Source organism: Coturnix japonica, chromosome 34 (assembly GCF_054131305.1).
Source record: "Coturnix japonica strain WE chromosome 34, WE-NBRP24, whole genome shotgun sequence".
Lineage (NCBI taxonomy): Eukaryota > Metazoa > Chordata > Aves > Galliformes > Phasianidae > Coturnix > Coturnix japonica.
Window position 1 is genome coordinate 3124423 of NC_140696.1, and position 19367 is coordinate 3143789.

The 19367-nt window shown below is 52.0% G+C and overlaps 2 protein-coding genes and 1 long non-coding RNA gene across 5 annotated transcripts in view; 2 read left to right on the forward strand and 1 right to left on the reverse strand.

The window, feature by feature from the left end:
- Positions 1–4881, forward strand: part of ZBTB16 (zinc finger and BTB domain containing 16) — an 87804-nt gene extending 82923 nt beyond the window's left edge. For 2 of the 3 annotated variants that reach the window (XM_015884108.2, XM_015884107.3), the window contains exons 6-7: positions 646–813; positions 1119–4533. In XM_015884108.2, the coding sequence (XP_015739594.1) occupies positions 646–813; positions 1119–1348 (398 nt within the window). In that variant the 3' untranslated portion in view covers positions 1349–4533. Of the gene's footprint in view, positions 1–645; positions 814–1118 lie in introns of all 3 variants that reach the window. The other variant, XM_015884106.3, reaches the window with a different exon arrangement.
- A 2918-nt stretch (positions 4882–7799) lies between these two features.
- Positions 7800–14483, reverse strand: LOC107324138 (5-hydroxytryptamine receptor 3A-like). Its single transcript, XM_015883863.3, has 9 exons — positions 14268–14483; positions 12320–12483; positions 12069–12113; positions 11475–11584; positions 10641–10810; positions 10355–10515; positions 9852–10062; positions 9176–9409; positions 7800–8933 (listed from the first exon to the last, which is right to left on the reverse strand). Exons 1-9 carry the CDS (start codon positions 14338–14340, stop codon positions 8635–8637), a joined length of 1467 nt encoding a protein of 488 aa, XP_015739349.2. The 5' UTR covers positions 14341–14483; the 3' UTR covers positions 7800–8634.
- Positions 10497–12791, forward strand: LOC107324141 (uncharacterized). The gene is made up of 3 exons (XR_001559420.3): positions 10497–10663; positions 11824–11922; positions 12552–12791. It is a non-coding gene; the product is annotated as an uncharacterized LOC107324141 (long non-coding RNA).
- Positions 14484–19367: the final 4884 nt, after the last annotated feature.

Below are 19367 nucleotides of genomic sequence, written 5' to 3' on the forward strand. Positions count from 1 at the left end.
CGTTGCTGGTTTGCAGCTGTTGGGGAACAATGCCGTGCACAGAGCAGCAGGGCTGGGGGGAGAACAGGCAGAGAGTAAAATATCATTGCAAAGAGGAAGTGAAAGCACAGGCATGTGAGTATATAACTAGAAGGACAATTTATGCCCAGGCACGAGTGCAGTTTGACATGGGGATAATGAAAAAACGTAGGTCATTGTGGATGACTTAAGCCTTCACAGCTGAAGAAAATGTATGAAATGCGAGGAACATTACACGCTTGGCAGCTCTGCACATCTGCAGTAGGACAAGTGAAATACAGTTGGCCATTCTTTACCATAAACTGTGGTTGTAGGATATGCAGCACAGAGAAATTGTAATTACAGTGACAAGACAAATCAGTAATATTTAAATATTCATGAACAAAGTCTTGGACGATCAATCTATCTTTATTGTCCTTGCCTTCACTGCCGTAATAAATAAGTAGCTGGAGCTCTCACCTTTCATTCAAATAATTCTGAGTTTGGTGCTGAGCCCAAGTTCATTTATCAGGGTGCTGAGCAGCGCTGCGGGGCTGATGCAGGCGGAGGGCTCTGAGTGTGCAGCACTGAGCTGTGCTCCTGCAGCCCCACATGCCTGCCATGGGGCTGACCCATATGTGCTTGCAGGTGACCACCCCTATGAATGCGAGTTCTGTGGCAGCTGCTTCCGAGATGAGAGCACGTTGAAGGGCCACAAACGCATCCACACCGGGGAGAAGCCCTATGAGTGCAACGGCTGCGGCAAGAAGTTCAGCCTGAAGCACCAGCTGGAGACCCACTACCGCGTGCACACGGGTAGGTGCCGGGATCAGGGCTGGCTGCTGGGGAGAAGGAATCATTGAATGCGTCAGTGTGGAGCTATTGTAAATAGCGGATCAATAGTTAGATCACTTTTGCTGTTCATTACTTCATTATTCGCTGTGTCTGTGCACAGAGCAAGTATCGATATTGGGCGCGCTGGGCAGTTAATTACTGTGCTCTAGCGAGGCCCCGCAACCTTGCACAGTGCTGGAAGCCTGTGTCATACTGACCCTATCCCACTGACCCTATCCCACTGACCCTATCCCACTGACCCTATCCCACTGCCCTGTTTTCCACAGGTGAGAAGCCCTTTGAGTGCAAGCTGTGCCACCAGCGCTCCCGGGATTACTCGGCCATGATCAAACACCTTCGGACCCACAATGGCGCTTCCCCATACCAGTGCACCATCTGCCTGGAGTACTGCCCCAGCCTCTCCACCATGCAGAAGCACATGAAGGGCCACAAGCCAGAGGAGATCCCCACCGACTGGAGGATAGAGAAGACCTATCTCTACCTCTGTTATGTCTGAGGGACACGGAGGGGATGCGGGGCTGAGTCGTGGAGGACTGGGCAAAAAAAAATAATGCATCGTCCATGGCCTTTTGTTTCCATTTTTCGTTTGTTGCTGTTGCTGGAAGGATCCCTCACTGGGGTTGAGGATGGGGAGGTGTGGGCACGTGGTGCTCACTGTGCTCGCAGCGTGGGGGTCACACGCTGGGAACACCGGGGGCTGCAATCTGCCATTCCCACCCACAGCCCCTTCCCCTCCCCAGCCCCTTGGCCCTCTATTGGGTTGCGTGTCCCCTGACCCCACTCCCTTTGCCACCACCAACCAGCAGCCATCCCACCCAGCACAGGTGGCACCAGGTTGATTGTGTGCGAACAGCGTAGCTTGTGCCTCACCTTGACATCGTGCGTGTGAGCAGCGATTTGGGAACGCTTTAATTTCATCTTCTCCCTTCTAATCCCCATCAGTGACCCCTTTGGAGGAGCTGTCGTGGACCCCTTGGGGTGAGACGGTTACCCTTGGGTTCAGTGGGAGATCAACACCTCGCATGTGGGACAGCGCCCGGGGCTGCACTCACCCATTGGGCCCTACTGGGGGGTTCTATGGGGTGCTGTGGGGTGTTACTGGTGTTCCCACAGCTTTGACAAAAATCTGGAGTGAAGACCTCTGGTTTGTAGGGGTTGCGTGAGGCCGTGATCCTCCTCCTGACCAAAGACCTTTCTATGCATTTCTTTTTTTCCTTTTCTTCTTATTCGTGAGGGGAAGACGAAGCCTTCAGCAGGAGGATGAAGCTGGGGGCTGCGTGCTGCTCCCTGTCCCCATTGAAGCTGCAGCTCCTGTCCCACAGCATCCCTGGCCCTTGGGTGATGCTGGGCCAGGAGATTCTCTCTTTTCTTTGTGTTTTCGGGTGCTTGGAATGTGCCAATGCTTTTTTTTTTTGCCCAGCCCTCAACTCCCAGAGTCTGCAATGGAGCAGACTGTAACGAATGGCTTTGCTCTGTTTTGGTTTGAGTGTTGTTGTGTTGTTTGGTTTTTTTTTGGTGGGTTTTGGTTTTATTTTGTTCTTTTGCTTTTGGTTTATTTTTTTCAACGTTTTTGACTCTTTCTGTGTTTAGCACATTTTACTTGAAATTACCTCGTTTTTTTGTGACCTCATGAGCTTTTATTGATTTGGGGGTGGGGGGGAGGGGGGTGTTGGTGTTATTGAAGTGATGGGGCCGGCTCAGGGCCACGCAGGGGCCGGTGAGGTGGAGATGCCAGGGAGGGGATTGCGTGCTGGGCCCCATTGGCCACCTCTCGTGCATTATCCTTTACCAAAATGGTATTTTTTGGAGCAGCCTGACAGAGCCTGGCTCGCCGGTTTGGAAAGCTACCTCTTGTGTTTGTTTTTGTTGTGTTTTGACTTTTTTTTTTTATTATTATTTTTATTATTTTTCTTTTTGCAGTGACAGAAGCACAGTTTGCAATATTTGTGTTCGCTTTGTGATGCCATTTGGGTTTTCATCTCATGCTTTACTTGCAATGGTGTATTATTTTGTAATTTAGCTGCGTTTGTATTAAATTGGGGAAGGAGGGGGAGGTGGGGGGAGGGTGGGAGAAATTAGGGAAAGGTTTTGTAGATGGGAGTAAAGGGAAGAGAGCAGGGTGTCTGTACTGCTGTCCCCTGTCCCCTTGCTCCCTCACTGTCGGAAACGTGAAGGCCTTAATCTGGGGAATTCGCTGCCGTGTGACAGCGAGGTGGGGCAGGACGCAGCCCGGCGACGTGTCGGTGCTGCAGGGAGGGGAGCATGAAACTTGAATAGGAAAGTGGAGCAAGTTGAGCGCCATCTGTAATGTGAAAGCCCGGGGTGCGCTTCAGGGCTGGCGTCGATGCCACGAGCTTTTGGGGTGCTGTGCAGCTCCAAATTGGGTGGGTTTGCAATTGTTCATATGCAGAGCGTCGCCCTTTGGCCATGCACAGGGTTTGCTGGGGGGTGTTCATGGGGGCAGGTGGCTGCGATGGGGGGCCCTGAGCCGTGGTGGTGCTGATAGGGGGGTCTGTCCATGCAGAGCACCCTGCAGCAATGCCCCATGTGCGCCTGCGAGCAGCAGCACTTTGGCTGCTCCACACCGAGGAGGTGAAGCGGGGTGGATGCTGTTGTAGTACAATCCAGGATGTAACTTTGGAGAATGGCTTGTTTAATCTTTGTGCCTAAAGAGAAACACACACACACAACCAACAACAAAACGACACACCAGTTCTTTCGCATCAACAGTTGCTGCAATTTCTCACAAGTGTATGGTACCTTTTTGCAGTGAATTGGTACTGCTGGTCGTGGGTGTCATGGTACTGCTGAGTGCTCAGCTGAGCTCACGTGGCTTTTGTTGCTTTAACGTTCCCTCCCTTCTCACTGTCCCCTTCCTCCCCTAACAGACATCGGCATCGTTTGGCTTCAGAGCTCAGCATGGTGCAGAATGGGAATCAGGATTCCCATCGGCTCCCAAACAGCACAAGCAGAGTCAATGCAAGGCTGTGTCTGATGATGGGTTGCCCAGCTAGAGGGTGACGTGATGGCCAGCTTCCCTCTGCGATGCTCATGGAGAGCATGTGCTATGTGTCATGCTGAGCTGTGGGCTGTGCCATGCTGGTGTGTCCCTATGTTGGGCAGTGCAGCACAGCGCAGTGCCTCCCCCACACCCAGTCCCAGTGTTTGAGTGCACATCCTAGTATTTGTTTCACATAGTGTTACGTATGCATGAACTTCTAAGGCTGCGAAGCCATGGTAAAGCTCCATGACACCTATCCATATATATATAAGTATATATATGTATATTATAGCACTGAGGACCAACTGCCCTGCTGGACCAAGCAAACTAAGGCTTTCTTTCGTCGCTTGTCTTTTATGTCGTGACAGCCCAAGTGCCAGTCTGATTGCTCTGTATTAAAACTAGTGTTTGGAATTAATTGATGTTATAGTTCCGTCTACCTCAGCACCTCCTGGTAGCCTCATTTTAGAAGGTGCCCAATTTTTTTGTTGATGTTTCTTCAGAGTATGGGTTACTATTATTTTTTGTACGATTGTTTCCTCGCTGTTTGTTCCTTTGCAGTACTGCTTGCGAGTCCTATCTGTTCTCTAGCCACAGATGCAGTTAGCTAAAATTCCCTGGAAAAAAAAAAACACAAAAATGAATAAAAAATAAGAAGTCCCGAGTCGTGGTGTCTCCTAGTTGCAGCTCTCCGCATCTGCCTTCATTCTGTGTAGATTCAGATGCATTTCTTTGTAAAAACTTCAGTGTTTCTGACAGAGGAAAAGAAAAAAAAGGAAAAAAGAAAAAAAGGAAAAAAAAAAAAGAATATACTGCTGCAGGTTTTTTTCTCTCCATGTGTCACTAAGTGAAGTTCGTGCCTTCTATAGCAAAGAGAATATTTTTTACATCCTACTAACAGTAGATTTTTTTGTAGTGGACATTTTTTGTATTTTTATTTATAAGTCTCATAAGGAAAATAGCAATGTTCAGTTGTATACCTTGAATCTGCAGTTAGAAGAAACAATAAAGTTAATTCAGTTGTCTCAGCCTGTTGTCTCATGTCGCTGTTCTGTGCTCGGATGCCGGCCCTGGGAGGAGAATGAGGAGGATGTGGTGGTGGTAGAGCCCTCCTGTGCTGTGCTGTTGGCATTGGGTGTTCCTATGGTGCAGGTCAAGCATCCTAATCAGTTTGGAGGGCTGGGTGAATGAAGGGACCCATCTCTTCACACCCTTTGACCCAGGCTTTGTCTCAAGGGGTGGGTGCTGTGGGATCAAATCCCACTGCTGTGATCCTGGAGCATTGGAGGACCAGCGTGGCAAACAGGAGCTGCTGTTTTTCTAAGGACGTGCAGCCTGGAAGGTGCTTTTCCATGGAAAATGGAGGTATGTGATCGTGGCTCTCCTGAATTTCTTTTTCATTAAGAGCCACGAGCTCCTAAAAAAGCTTCCTTCTTATTTATGCAGGGCTCCCTCCGTGATTTGGCATAGGAGAGGGCCTTTACACTGGTGGAAAATGAAACATGCCTCCTGTTTTAAAGTCCCTTAGCATCCCTGGAGACCGTTTCATCGTGCACCGTGTGATGCTTGACAGGGTGATTTGCTGCTGTCCTTTATTTTTCCTGTTTGAGGACAGAAGCATCAGCATGTACAGCTCTGCCGTTCTGCTTCTGAAGCCAAAAGGGTTGTACCCACCCTGTGTGGGTGCTATGTCTGGCTCTGTCTTGCTGGGATGGTGCGTTTGGGAAAGGGGCAGGGCTGGTTGCAGGCTGCCTGGGTGATGTAGGAGCAAACAGCAAGACAATTATACACAGCAGAAAGCCCATACAGGGGCTCCCTGCTGCTGTGGGGTGCATGGGGTGCAGCCCTTGGCCCCGCTTGCTGCTGCCAGTGCAGGCACTGCTGCTGCACGCACAGCTCGCCGGGGAGCAAAGCGAGTTTGCCTCAATGAAAGTGAACTCGTTCATTTAAACCTGACTGCAGAGTAGTCTGGCCCCCTGCTGTGTTAATTATCCTGTAGTTCTAAACTGATTGCTGTACACTAAGCTTAAGCCCTCCTTTATTTATTTACTGACTACATTAACAGCAAAGTCTGCACTCCTTTTATGTCGCTGTACGGCATGCGGCACTCAGCCCGGTGTGCTGCAAGCTGCTCCCTCCCACCCTTGGTGCCCCCTCCAGGGGGCCAGGATGCAGTTCCATGTCCATCTTACAGCAGCCCCAGTGCAGTCACTCCATGTAACATGTCATTTATTTTTCAGGTGATGGATGCAATGCACTGGTGTGAGCGTGGGCCCAGGGGTGAGGGAGCAGTGTGCCCACCCCAAGGCTCCCATAGGGCTCCAACTCCCCTAGGACAGCTGTGCCCCATCTTCTGCTCTGTGAGTCCTGCTGCAGAGCACAGCCAGCATCAGTGGTTCCTGGCCCATGGTGGCAACACATGAGCCTCCAAGTGGCATCTGCCTCTTGGCACAGCCTCTCCTAGGGATGTGTTGGGTACCCCTGGTTGAGGTGTCCTGCTTGAAGCAACCTCCTGTCTGCACCATCCCTTATGGAGGAAGGGATAAGATCCCACCACAGCGTTTGGCCTCATACAAAGGAGTTATTATAACAGGGAAATTGTCATAGGACTGGGCCTTTGTCTGCACATTCACACAGCAGCTGGGAGTGATTATGCTGCAACAATGTTCTGTTCCATCAACATTATGTCCTCATTAAACCTTTATTAGTAGATTAGATTCAGATTTATTGATTTTTTTGTTGTTGTTTAGAGGAAAATCCAGACTCATCTCACAGAGATGCCTGTAACTTTTCCTGCATGCAGCACTTCCCAAAGCAGTGCAAGAGAAAAGCACTAATCTGAGAGGGAGAAAACCTGGATGGTTCCTCCTGCTCTGGCTTAACTTCTTTCCCTTGGCAACCTGTGGAGCAGGTGAGGTTTAGCAGCTCTGCACTGGGATCAAGTCACATCGAGACCAGGATGGCCAGAGAAGAGTTGTCCATGGGATCCATGGGAGCTGTGGTGGCACAGGTGAGCCATGGGGCAGAGGGTGTCTGTGGGGCATGGCTGAGGAAGGCGATCCAGTGGTCCCACTGACCTCAGCCCAGGTCTCGTGTAGGCAGGAGGCATCGTACACCCGGTTCAATGGGCCCATTGGATTTGTCTGTTGGAGCGTTTGATGTTACATGAAGGCAGCTCATTCCAGAGGGTGTTAATTGCCCGCTGCAGTGATCAGGTCTGTAGCACCATCGATCTCGGTAGGATCAATGGGCTGATTTAGTGTCTCACAAACTCTTTAACTGGACACCTCATCAATAGCCAGCCACTTACAGACCATCAGCACATTAGCGCTGGTCGGGGCTGCCAGGAGCCCACACCAGCCAGCCAGCAGCCCTCCTGTCACTTAGCAGGGAGTTTTCCTGCATGTGAAGGCCTTGGAGGGTGTCTGGCCTGTGGATTGAGGTTGGTGGGCTTGGGAGTGGCCACAGAGGTGCCAGACACTGTGTGATATCTGTGTTCCTGCTGAGGAGCTACCAGAGCAAATGGGATGAGGCCTCCTTTCATCACCTTTAGAGGATGGTGCCTGCGCTGGATGCTCAGGTAAGGAACCAGTGTGAAGTGCACATCTGTACCTGAACAGGGCTGACATCAGTTTGGCTTTTTCTCTTGGCAGACATCACAGCTGCCTGACACACTACCCCCATTCTGCAAACACACTGTGCAGGTATCGCATTGGGCAAAGCAGCTCTTTACAGTGTTTGGCTCTAATCCCAGTCCTGCTGTTCTGAGATGCAGGAGCTCCTTTTCTCTCCTGTTACACAGCAGCTTCATGCCTCTGCCCTGGCAGAGGTGCACAGAGAGAGCAAGCTTATATATGACAGCTTTGGAAGCCTGCATTAGTGGACAACAGGTAACCTTGTTGCTCTCTTCCAACATTGCTTTCCTATGGCAACAGACCCATTTGCATTGCTTTTTAGAGTTTTATTTGTGTCTCCCCCCAGCTAGTTCTCCCCAGTTACTGTACTGGTAGGTAGGAATGTGGAGGGGATCTGCTGGTCAAGCATGCAAAAAACACTCAGGAGAAGGGGAGACATAGACATGCAGGACATGATGAGCCCCTGGCTCTGGTAGAGCAATAACAAAGAGCGAAAAACAGATGTGCAGCTTCCAGTGCTTCGTGCAGGGTGAGTGGAGCTGGTGGAGGGCAGATCCACGTCCCTCTTCCGCAGCAGGTTACATGATGAGGATGAAGGGAAGAAGTTGGGTGACCCTGAGATGGAGCATGGAGTGGGGAAACACCCTGGGGAAGGGAGGGGAGAGGGGTGGGCTCCAGATGAGCCCCCACTGTGCAAGGTGGGGGCTGAGCCCCGACGGGAGCGGCCGGAGCCGGGCTGTGCCGGTGCCGCTGTCCGTGGTGCTGAATCGCCGGGCGGGGCCGGAGCCGCGCTGTGCTCGTGGTCTTGTCCCGGTTGGGAGGAGGAGGAGATGGATGCAGGGGGTGCAACCACCAGGGAAGCCCTTGTGAGGTGAGAGAAGGGGAAAGGAGCTCGGTTGGAGCTAACAACGGTTCGGTTGGGGTGGGTGTGCTCTGTGTTTGCTTGCTTTTACTCAGCCCTTATCTTAGTGCTCAGATGCAGCTGCTGCTTTAGAGCTACTGGAAGTGGGGTGATTGAACCAGTCTGGATCCCTGTACTCAGAAAACACAGATGGTGATGAGTGCAAGAACCAGGGAGTTCTGTTCCAGTCTTCTGGAGCTCAGCAGCATCTGAGGTTCTCACCTTGCCTGCCCCAAAATTACAGCTCAGGCATATTGCCACACCGACCAGAGGGTGCCCAGCGTGATAGTGTAGGCCAGGACAGCCACCAGGTATGCTCGGAAGAGCAGGACATCCAACACGTAGCCCACTTGCAGCCACTCACGGGCAACATCACGAAATTCATCACGCTTCTCAAGGAACTGGCGGATGGTGGTGATCTCGTGCAGGATGCTGTGAATGAGCAGAGAGCCCTCTGCTGGAGTGGCAAAGGCAGGGGTTGGCCTTGTGCCCCCTGCCACCTCTCGCTCCCGAGGGTCTTCAGAACTGTAGTGGTTCAGTTTGGCTGCAGGATTGAGAGAGAGGAGTGGGAGAGATCCATTTAGAGGCAGAGCTGAGACTTCTGCGTGTGATCTGGACATCTGGATTGCTGTGCATGTGCCACAGTGCTCCAATAGAGATGGTGAGAGCTCACTGAAAGAACACCTGCTAGTTCTGATAATACACTATTAGAAGAGCTTTAGGCTTAGTTTTGCATAGGGTTCATTTCCCTTCTGCTTCTGTAAGATCTCTCTCCGCAGTCCTTACCTGTGCTGTCATTGTTCTCCACGTGCCTGGAGATGTCTGAGCTCTGTGTTCTGGTTTGGCTGAATTTCTTCCTGTCCCAGATGCAGAGCAGCGCAGTGGCACGTTCCAGCAGTAAGTGCTTCACCCAGCTGGGGACGTGAGGCTGCAGGTCTTGCTTGTGTACCAGGCGCACAATGAAGATGGTCTCCATGAGGCTGATGACGAGCAACGCCATGCACACCACAAAATAGATGCCTGTGGAGATGCCAGCAAGGTGAGTGGCCTGCAATGGCCAGCACAGTCTTTAGATCAATACACAGTGCAGGAAGGTCTTGAGCGAATTCTTCCTGCCAAGCCCTGCAGCAGACCTCTGGTCACATCATAGAGCTGCAGCTCCTGTAGCTCCAAGCCTACAACTGCGATTGCAGTTGCTGTGTAGCCCACCCCCTCACCCCCCATTTGGCAGGATGACATTCTGTTCTCTGGGCTGCTGTGCAGTGCTCACACAGCCATTCATCTGCTCCAACACAGGAGCTCCAGTGCAGCTCTGTCAGATACATGGGGTAGCCTTGATACCTCCAAATCCTGAGCTACATTAACAGCCCCCATTTCTGTACTGACCCACATCTCCTATTTCTTGCTCTTGTGTGAGGAGCTCTTGCCCCAGCACCAGCTGGGACTAGTGGTGCTGCCGTACCTATCAATGGGGTGCCAACAGCAGTAGCTGGAAGCGTGTCGGATACGATGATGAGGAAAACTGAGTAACCCAGGAGGAGAGTAATCTTGAAAGAGACCCTCTCGCCGCTGTTGGGAGGCAGGTAGAAGCCTACAATATCCATCACCATCAAGAAGATACTAGGGAGCAGCAGGTTGATAGTATAGAAGAGAGGACGCCTCCGGATGACCACCTATTGGGATACAGAGATGTAGGAAAGGTTTAGTGAAGGCAAGAGCCCTGCTTGAAGGGTGGGCTTGGGCTGGTCTGGGTCTCTGCTAAGGCAGGCACGAGTGGTGGGCTGTACTGCCCAGAACCTCAGAATGGCTGAGGGATGCACCTCAGCACGGGGCTGGGGAGCAGCTTGGTGATGAAGTAATGGGACCAAGGGCAAAACTGTGCCATGATGCCTCATCTCTAAGAACAGCAGCACTCAAAGCAGGGCATAGCATGACATGGGGCTGCAAGAAGCTAAGGGCCCTTACGTAGAACTTCATCTCGGCGTAGCTGTCGCTGCTTTTGACACTGAACTCCTGGAAGTGGCTGAGTACGTAGAGCAGCTCCCACTCTCCTTGGTTCATGAAGACGCTCCTGTCGAATTTCACCAGCTCCGGCTGCCGCCACAGCGAGAGGTTGATGTCGTGGACTGTAAAGGAGGCAGGGACCGAGCTGCGGGCTGCCGGGCACGGCATTCCCGAGCCGCTGGGGCCACCTAGAGGGGGGATGCATCCCCTGCACGGAGCCTCCCGTCCCCGAGCCCCCCGAGCTCACTGTTGTGCAGCCAGCTGGTGAAGGTAAGCGAACAGTTCTGAACGTCGAAGGGGAAATTGTAGATGTCCAAGCTGCAGGCTGTCACCACTTGGATGGGTTTGAGGTTCTGGACCTCTCCGTGGTGGCGAACGTAGACGTAGGGGACGTCAGGGGACTTCCCGACATCCACGCTGAAGGGCATAGGGACAAAGAACATAAGGGTAGGGAGCACTTTAGGGAGGGCTGTGAGCAGCTGGGCTCCTCCTGTAAGTTGTGTTTGGGATGGGGACTGCCCAGCGCTGGGACCCTTCCTTGCTGTTCTGCCAACCTGCTCTATTGGAAACAAGTGGAGGTCAGGGGAAAGGGCCAAAATGTCAGCAGCACAATGCTCTGTGTGGGCACAGCTGCCCCATTTCATTACCGTGTTCCCCATGCTCTCCCAGGGCAGCGCAAGGCCAGTTGTGGCTCTGCCTTGTGAGGGTCTCTGCAGCATGAGATGGTGGGAACACCTTAAATCCCAGCAGAAGTGGGGGTGGGGAAGGACAATGGCTGGCTTTGCAGGGAGGGCTGGCAGCTCTGCAGCTGCCCTTGCATTGTGCTTCCTTAACAAAGCCTTTCTCCAAATATCTGGATCCCACCCCCAGCACAGTGTGGGTAATTACAAATGTTTGCTGTTAGCCAGCATTGGAAATGTCCCAAGTGCCAAGCCGTTCCCCATCTGCAGCCCACTGCATATGGGGGGCACTGCCAGTTCTGTGCCAGGAATACAGAGCAAGGCACAGTGATAGGGAGATTAAAGCCCCGAGCTCTCTTTTGGTGTTTCTTACAGTGGGGTTGGGGCTGTGCTGTACTTACAACTCGTTGATGAGGATGTCAGGCACCCAGATGCTCTCTGCAGGGAGGGAAATCTGTGTGATGTTGTCAAAGTGTGCAGGATCCCACTGCAGGAACTCATCTGTCCAGTGCTGTGGGGGTAAAGCAAGAGGGGATCTGGAGGGTAACGCTGGCCCTAGCCCTGCCATGATCTAAACCTAATGCCAGCAGCCTGCCACAGAAAGAAGCCAAAAATGCCTTGTACGAGGGAAAGGAAAGCCCAAACCAGAGGTGAGTGAGTAGCTGAGCAGACAAGGAAGCTGTCTTTATGGAAGAGGCTTATAAAGTACAGTGTGAACTCAAAGGAGATTTTCCATTCTGTTGAATTTAGTGCTCCACAGCCTTCCTGAATCCAAGGGAGATTGCTGCTGCTTTGGAAGGAGCCACCGCTCCAGGACCTGTCTGCAAGGCTGGGAGCTGGGATGTGGAGGTAGGCAGATATCAGGGCTGGCTGACAGCAGCCTGTGTTCCCCCATGCACCCGTCCTGGGACAGGCATATCCCTGAACACTGTGGGGCTGAGCCTCATTGCTGGCAGATGGGGCTGGAGGGAGATGGGGTCAGCACGTGGGCTCACCTGTCTGTACCAGATGTAGGTGGTCAGCACCTGGTTTTTCTCATCCTGTGGGAACAAAAGGAGGAGTGGTTGGAGCAGGGTGACAACAAAGCATTGCTGGTGTGGGTGGATGGAGCTTGCAGGGGGAATTCATGCAGCGAGCATCACTCCTTTTGCAGAGGAATGAGCAGCAGCACAATGCTGTGGGGTGGAAGGGGAGAAGCTGGCTGGGAATCCCCATCAGTGCTGGGATGGGAGGACAGGAGACTCACCACGCTGAGGATGGCATACACCATGACATCAATGGCCACAGTGGTGGTGGTGCGCCAGTCCCGCACGGGTCGGACTCCCCTCCTGTAGTGAGTCAGCAGCTTGTCGGACAGACGGAGCAGGGCTGGAGTGGAGGGATCTGGCTCTGGGCTCCCCTGCAGGGCTCCTAATGGGATGGGGAGAAGCAGCTCATGTTTGCTGTCTGCCCCCTGAATCACCCTGCCCTTCCCTTAGACTTCTTGAGTCTCAGATGGCCACGACCCACCTGAAGCTGCTGTCTGCCCCTTCTCCAGGACTGACATCAGGACAACTGAGAGGGAATCACTGCCCCAAGATGAGTATTCTAACTCTTATTACTTGGAGAGGCGTTGCTTCTTTAAACTTAGCCTTCAACTTCATTGTAAAGATGAACCAAGATGCTAAATTCATTCACTAGGTAATGAAGACTAAAACCTGTCTATACCAGATTAAAAAGGCTCTTGTGTTAATCCTTGGAGGGCTGTACCACGTGTCACCAGGCTTTGAATTCAGCTCCCTGGTGCTTTCTATGGCACAAACGCCTGCAAATGCTGCTAGCCTGGAAAGCGACTGCAGGCCAGCTGGGTTTTTTTGGCTATTGGTCAAATATCTGTTCCTTAGCACATCTTTGCTGCCCCAATGCGTTCATGCAATGCTGGTAAGGTTCTGTGCCACTCCTCCGTCATTTGTGGCACTGAATGGCGCTGCGTCAAGGCTGAGTATTGGACAGCACATCTGTGTGTACAGATCTCATCCCCTTGTGGCGCATGTGAGAGTTGGATGCTCTGAGCCCACAGAAGGAGGAGGTGCAGCACAGGGCTGTGTGATTAGAGCTGGGATAGCGGCACTCTATCTATATATATATCTATATATAGGGCTCCTCCTGCCCTATATGCATATGGTGTATGGGCTGAAGCTGAAGAAGGACCCACAGAGCTGGTGTACTTGTGTGCATGCAGCTTTGGCCCTGTGCTGCTCTGCCAGGGTGTGGGCATTGCATCTGCATCTTCAACTATGAGTGCCATCACTTTATTGTGCAGGAGCAATGTTGGTGTTGGTATCTCAACCAATAGAGCCTGCTCTGTGTGTAATGAGAGGCACTCATTGGAGTAGGTATGCAGGAATTTGGGAAAAGCTGCTTGGAAGGAAGCATTCATCTTTCTTTTCAGCTAAGAAAAAGCAGCCCCAGCCCCTCTGACTTTATATACAGCACATAATGCCCCAGAGCTGGCTGTGCTCATGACCCATGTCAGCAGCTGGAGGCAGTGGGGGGTGAGAAGCAGCAATCAGAGGGATGGGAGGAACTCAGGTGCTGCTGCCATTGCACCAGTGGCTCTGGCCAAGCTGCAGCTGCTCACAGCTGGCTCAGGGCACCCGTTTGCAGTGTATGGAAAAAGCCACATTGAATGGAGCTGGGCTCACTTCTCAGTCTCAGTGCTGGTCCCAGGGCTTGGCTGGCTCACACCACCTACCACGCTGCAGGTAAGTGCTGTTTGCTCACTGTTTTCCATCTGAACTAAAGGGGATTCAGCCCAGCCCCGCAGTTGGGCCGTAGCATGCAGCCATGCCAGCACTAAAGTGGGGTCACAGCACCGTGTCTGGGGATCCTTCCTTAGGATCCAAGTTGCTCTGAAGCCCCTGATGTGCCCAAAACTCAGCGCTGGGTTCAGATAAGCCATTACCTCCCTCTCTTCCCAACCACACTCAGTCAAGCGCACAGTGCCTTGGAGCTCTTTCCAAGAGGTTACCCATGGTTGGATTTATCCCATGGATATGGATTTTGAATAACTTAAAAGATACTTAAAAAAAAAACCCAAACAAACAAAAACACCAAAACAACCCTAAAGTTTGCATGTTCTATTGCCATTGCTAACATGAAGGTGCTCCAGCTCCTCCTCCCACCCCTGCATGTTTTCCCCATCGTGTCCTTACCTGCATCCTGCAGCATCCACACCGGTGGCAGCAGTGCCAGGAGCAGCAACACAATGGGCACCACCAGCACCATGGTGCCCCACGTCCCCGGCTCCGTCCTCAGTCTGCTCTCTCCTCTAAGTGAACCCAATCAGGGAAGCAGGCAGCACTTTTTGCTCACTGTCCCCCAGCCGTCAGGTTTGGGAAAATGCGTAATTAATCTTGCAATCAGCTTCCTCTGCTGCATCGAGTTTCAAGAGGGGAGGAGGGAAGGAGGAGGCTGCCTGCCCCACAGCTGGCATGCAGCGAATGCTGAGTGTATGAGCCCCCATGCACAGCGCTGGGGGGAAGCTCTTGTTTCTTGGAGGGGTGGGAGCTGGTTGCATCATCTGCGGGTGACAGCAGTGTGAGATCTCCCCATCACAGCTGTGTAATGTGGGTGCTGTGCAGGTGAAGGATGAAACCCTTGTTATGCACTCAGCCTTTAGCTGTGCTGATTTGTCTGGGGGAACTGTGAGCCATGGAGGGAAGAAGGGGCTGCAGGAGGTGTAAGGGGAGCAGTTCTGGTGATGGGGAGAGCCACAAGGCTGTGCCAGGAGTCCATTCATGGCCTGCTAATGAGACAGGTGAGATTATTCCAGGGGCTTACAAAGAATAGAGCCATCATAGAATGGGTTAGGTTGGAGGGGACCTCTAAAAGATCACTGCACTCCAACCCCTGCCAAGGTAAGTTGCTGGCTACCCAACCAGGCTGCCCAGGGCCCCATCCAACCTGGCTTTGAGTACCTCCAAGAGTGGGGTGCTTGATGAGGGTACAGCCAGAGCTGCTGTGGGGCAGGATAGGCTTCCAGCAGTTCTGGAGCTGCTCTGAGCAATGCTGGAATTGGAGTTGCCAGTTGGAGCAGGGAGGGAAGCCTTGATGAGCAGGGCAAGCTGAATAAGGGCTTTCCTTAAAGCCTCACGGTGCTCCCAGCTTCCCCAGAAGCTCCCCCATACTGGGAGGGCTGGTGAGGCAAACAGGCAGGATCAGAGCCCTCAGCTGTGGCACGGAGCAAATTGCATCAGATGGCAGCGTGGAGTCACTTAAACGAGATAAGAATTAGTGCACAGCCCTGATGAACTCCCCCTTGGCTGCCAATAGCGGTGTCAGGGAAAGAGAGAGTGTAAAGCTGGGGCTAATTTGATTTCTCGGCTCTGTTAGCGGATGGTAAGTCACCTCCCGGGGAGCGCAGACAGCTCGGAGCTGTTTGCTGTTATTGAATCTGGATAATAAAAATCACGGGCAGAGCCGCAGCGGTGCTGGGGACCGTGCCCTGGGCTGCAGTGCTGGGGAGCATGTAGAACCTGCTACCATCACCCTGTCCTCCTGGCACCTGCAGTGAGTGGGACACAATGCACTGCTCAGGGTCCAACCGAGGGTCCCAACATCATAATAGGGTCTGGGATGGAGCGGGACGGTAAGGAGCAGTGAACCGCAGCCTCAGCGGCAGCATCATTAACTCTGTATCCTCTCCCTTGGGTTTTATGTCTTCATCTTAAAGAGATTTTAATGTAGTTCCTATCAGGCCTCCTGTTATCGGATATCTAATTAGTGTGATCTATTATAGCCTTGTATTACGCGCGTGCACACACAGCCTGTACGTTGGGGGCTCTTACGGGACTTTTTGTGGGATGTCTGATATAAATTGGCAGTATCCAGATCAGATTTACTTTCTGAAATGGTATAATGGGATTTTATTAGCTCTGTAATCTGCTGCACAGTAATTGCTTTTCTGAGAATCGAAGCGCTCGGCATCTCGAGTTTCCCTGAGCTCAGCCCGGCTCCCTGCACCTGCAGCACCACCACAGCTCTGGAATCATTCTGTGCACCAAAACCTGGTGAGTTTTCCCTCCTTAAGGGTTAAGGATGGTGCTCAAATGGGATCGACCCTGGGGTGCTGCATGGGATGGGTGCTCACTGATGGACGCAGCAGAGCAGGAGGGGCAGGGAGGTTACAAAGGCAGAGCGATGCTTTGTAGATTGCAGAGTAAAGGGCCATTCCTTGCTTCTATGGAGACAGTTCCCCATAAAGGCTAATAGGTTTTTGAAGGATACAGAGCACGGGGGGATCTGTTGGCTCTATGAGGCTGTTCTTTTAGTGTAGGGAGCGAGCTGGGTGCCCAGTGAAGGGTTCCCTCCTCCAGAACCCCTATAGAGCACATCCAGGATGCAGATGGAGCCAGGAGCTCCACTTGGTTAATCTAATCACCACCATGTGGGTCATTGCAGATCCTGATAGCTTTGCTCTGCACAGGGAACTGGGCTGATGAACACCTCACTGCCTCATTGTGAACCCATAGATGTCCCTCAGTAAACAACTCCACACCTATAGAGGTGGGTGCAGATAGGGCCGCACTCAGCATCAGCAGTGCTGCCATCCCAGAGCCAACCTCCAAGCCTGCATTAAGCAGGTAACACTGAGATCATAACAGAACAACTACAAACGTTTCCAAGGATCTCACCGATGCACTGATTAAAGCAATCACTTTTCCCCTTGTGGGTATGCATTGCAGGTAAGTGGTCCCTGCCATGGTAATGCAAGTGCATGACAACAGCAGTGAAGTCAAAGTGTTGGTGAAGTATCCTGTTAGGAGGGGATGAGGAGGTGACCCACTTGGTCTCCTCCATCTCCAATTCTTGTTTCCTTTGCTCATCTCAATGAGGGAGTGTGATTATGTGACTGCTGTAATGAGTTTAAATTTATCTCAGCACTGCTTTGGAAATCAGATTTTATTAGAGCGATAGGAAAGCTTCCCCAACTCCTGTCCCCATCCTTACCAATAAAAATGCACAGGAGCCATAAATAAGCAGCTCTGCAGCAGCCAGGAAGGGGAGTGCTTCCACAGCCCCACTGTATTTCATGGTTTAATTATCAGCAGCACCGAGTTCTGTGGGCCTGGAGGGGACAGTTAAAATGTCTCTGCAGCAAGTGCTCTAAAGTGACGCTCTGCAATGAACGTGAGGCTGTCTGACAGTGTAAGAGAGTGTCTCCTGCGAAGCAACTTGGTTTTAATCTCCTTTGAATGCTCTTTGATGAATGGGCCGGGCTGCACAGCACAAAGTGTTGCTGAAAGGGAATAACTTTTGTGCAAAGTCATCTGTTGGTTTTCGAAGCCCTCTGGCCATGAGCACTGAGCAGATGTGGGTGCTGCAGGTTGGGATTGAGGTTGGAACATCAGTGCAATGAGGGAGCAGCCCTGGGCAAGGTGTGCAAAAAGGTCTTAGTGCAAACGTATGGAGCTGTAGCAATGCTGGGGTGTGCAGCACTGTGGGGCACAGCAGAGAAACCTGCTCCCAAATCTGACCTGCTCCTGAATCCAACCAGCTGCAGGGTGGTTTTGGGGGATGGAAGGGTGTCAGGATGCAGCTGATGTTGCTCTCATTTCATTAACAGCAGCAGAAGCATTTCATGGGCAATTGGAGATAAATACCAGCGCTGTGCAATGAGCAGTGAGAGACAGCTGCAGGTAGGGGCTGGGGCTGTGCCTGTGCAGAGTGGGGGGGAACTGTGAGCTCTCTTAGTGCCCCCAGCCACACTCCTACTGCTCACAGGGCTGCAGATTACCCCCTGCCACAGGGCTGCCCATAGGACAGACAGACAGCTGTGGTGATCACCATACACAGGGTGCTGAGCATCCCTGGGGCAAACAGGAGGATGGAGGCAGGAGGAGGGGGTGGAATTTTGGAGCCCAGCAGCCAAATGGGCACAGCTGTAGCCCGGTCTCAGAGAGCTCAGCAAAGGAGGGCTCACTCTCTGCAAGCTGCTCGTATTTACTCATCTGCTTAATGAACTCCACTTGGAGCAGCTGCAGGGATGAGTCACGCTGTATTTCAAGGCAGCAAGTGGTGGTGGTGCTGTGCTGGCGTCAGGTGCAGCTCAGGCCAGGGGGAAGGGAGTAGCCTTGCAGTTTGGGATCTCATTCTTAGCACTGTAAGCGGAGGGAGGGCTGAGCAGTGCTTGTTGTATGGGTGTGAGCCCCTTTTTCCTCCTTGTGCTGTGACAAAGTGTGAGCCATGCCCTGCTTTGCTGTGGACCGGTGCCCCAACGCAGCCCCTCTGTTGTGCTGCCCTTGGGGATGTGCTGAGCATGATGGTGACCTTGGAGCTGTAGCTGGTGGCAATGGAAGATGTCCAAACCCACAGCCCCAGGGAGGATGCTGGGATCCCTGTGCTCCCAAGGCTGGGAATGTAAACCTGGCAGAGAAGCTCGATGCCTTTAAATCCCCACATCAAAGCACTTTCCCTTCAGTTGCATCCACCATTAGACACCCTTCAAGTGTTAGCAATATTATGCCACAATTTCATTATCCATTAAAGCCAGGTAATAATAAGTACACCAAGGTATTTGGAGCCCATTGGCGTTAATGGAGGAGATCCATCTCATTCCGAGCAGGTACAGCAGCCGTGCGTCAGAGATGCGATATTACCCAAGGTTAGGCAGGAATTGCCTTGCTGAGAGCAGACCCACCGGTATTTAATCTTGCATGGCTGTCTTTATGGCACAGTGTGAGCCTGGTACCTGGTTTGCTGCTTTTCTTTCCCTTTTATTTTGCTGCTGCAACTTCCTGACCTGGTTAGGAGGGAACACACCCCCAGGACAGGGGCATTTCCTCCTTTCCTTGCTTTCTGGATGAGGTTTAATGCATCCCCAGCAGTTGATGTGCACCAGGAGCTCTGCAAATGCCAAGCATTTCAAGGCACAAGCGTTCCAAAACAGAACTTCCCATCAGTGCCTGCTCCTTTTAAACATGACCCCAAAGTGTTTCTGGGAGAGCAGGTGAGGATTATTTGCTGTCTTATAAGGGCAAGTGTTTGGTGTCCATTTAAATCCCCCCACCCCCAACTTATGCTCTCTGGTAAACATTTCTGGAACACTTTTTAATTCTTTTTTCCCATTGAACAGTGCAAATTGAGTGCTTCCTTTTGATAAAATCAGGCTGTATGGAAAGATCTGAGGGTATGGAAGGAAGAGGGATGGGGACACACCATCAGCTCCCACTTGTTCTCCATCCAAGAGCACATGCCCCTCACCACAGTAAATTATCTTTGATATAATGACACTTGTACTGTGCTTGACGCTA

What these genes read in the sequence shown, in the direction of transcription:
- LOC107324138 (XM_015883863.3), bottom strand. Translation starts at nt 14,340, where the DNA reads ATGGTGCTGGTGGTGCCCATTGTGTTGCTGCTCCTGGCACTGCTGCCA. An exon ending in GTGGATGCTGCAGGATGCAG is followed by an intron (nt 12,484 to 14,267) that starts GTAAGGACACGA and finishes CCATCCCATTAG; the next exon opens with GAGCCCTGCAGGGGAGCCCA. An exon ending in TGTTGGCACCCCATTGATAG is followed by an intron (nt 9,410 to 9,851) that starts GTACGGCAGCAC and finishes GCATCTCCACAG; the next exon opens with GCATCTATTTTGTGGTGTGC.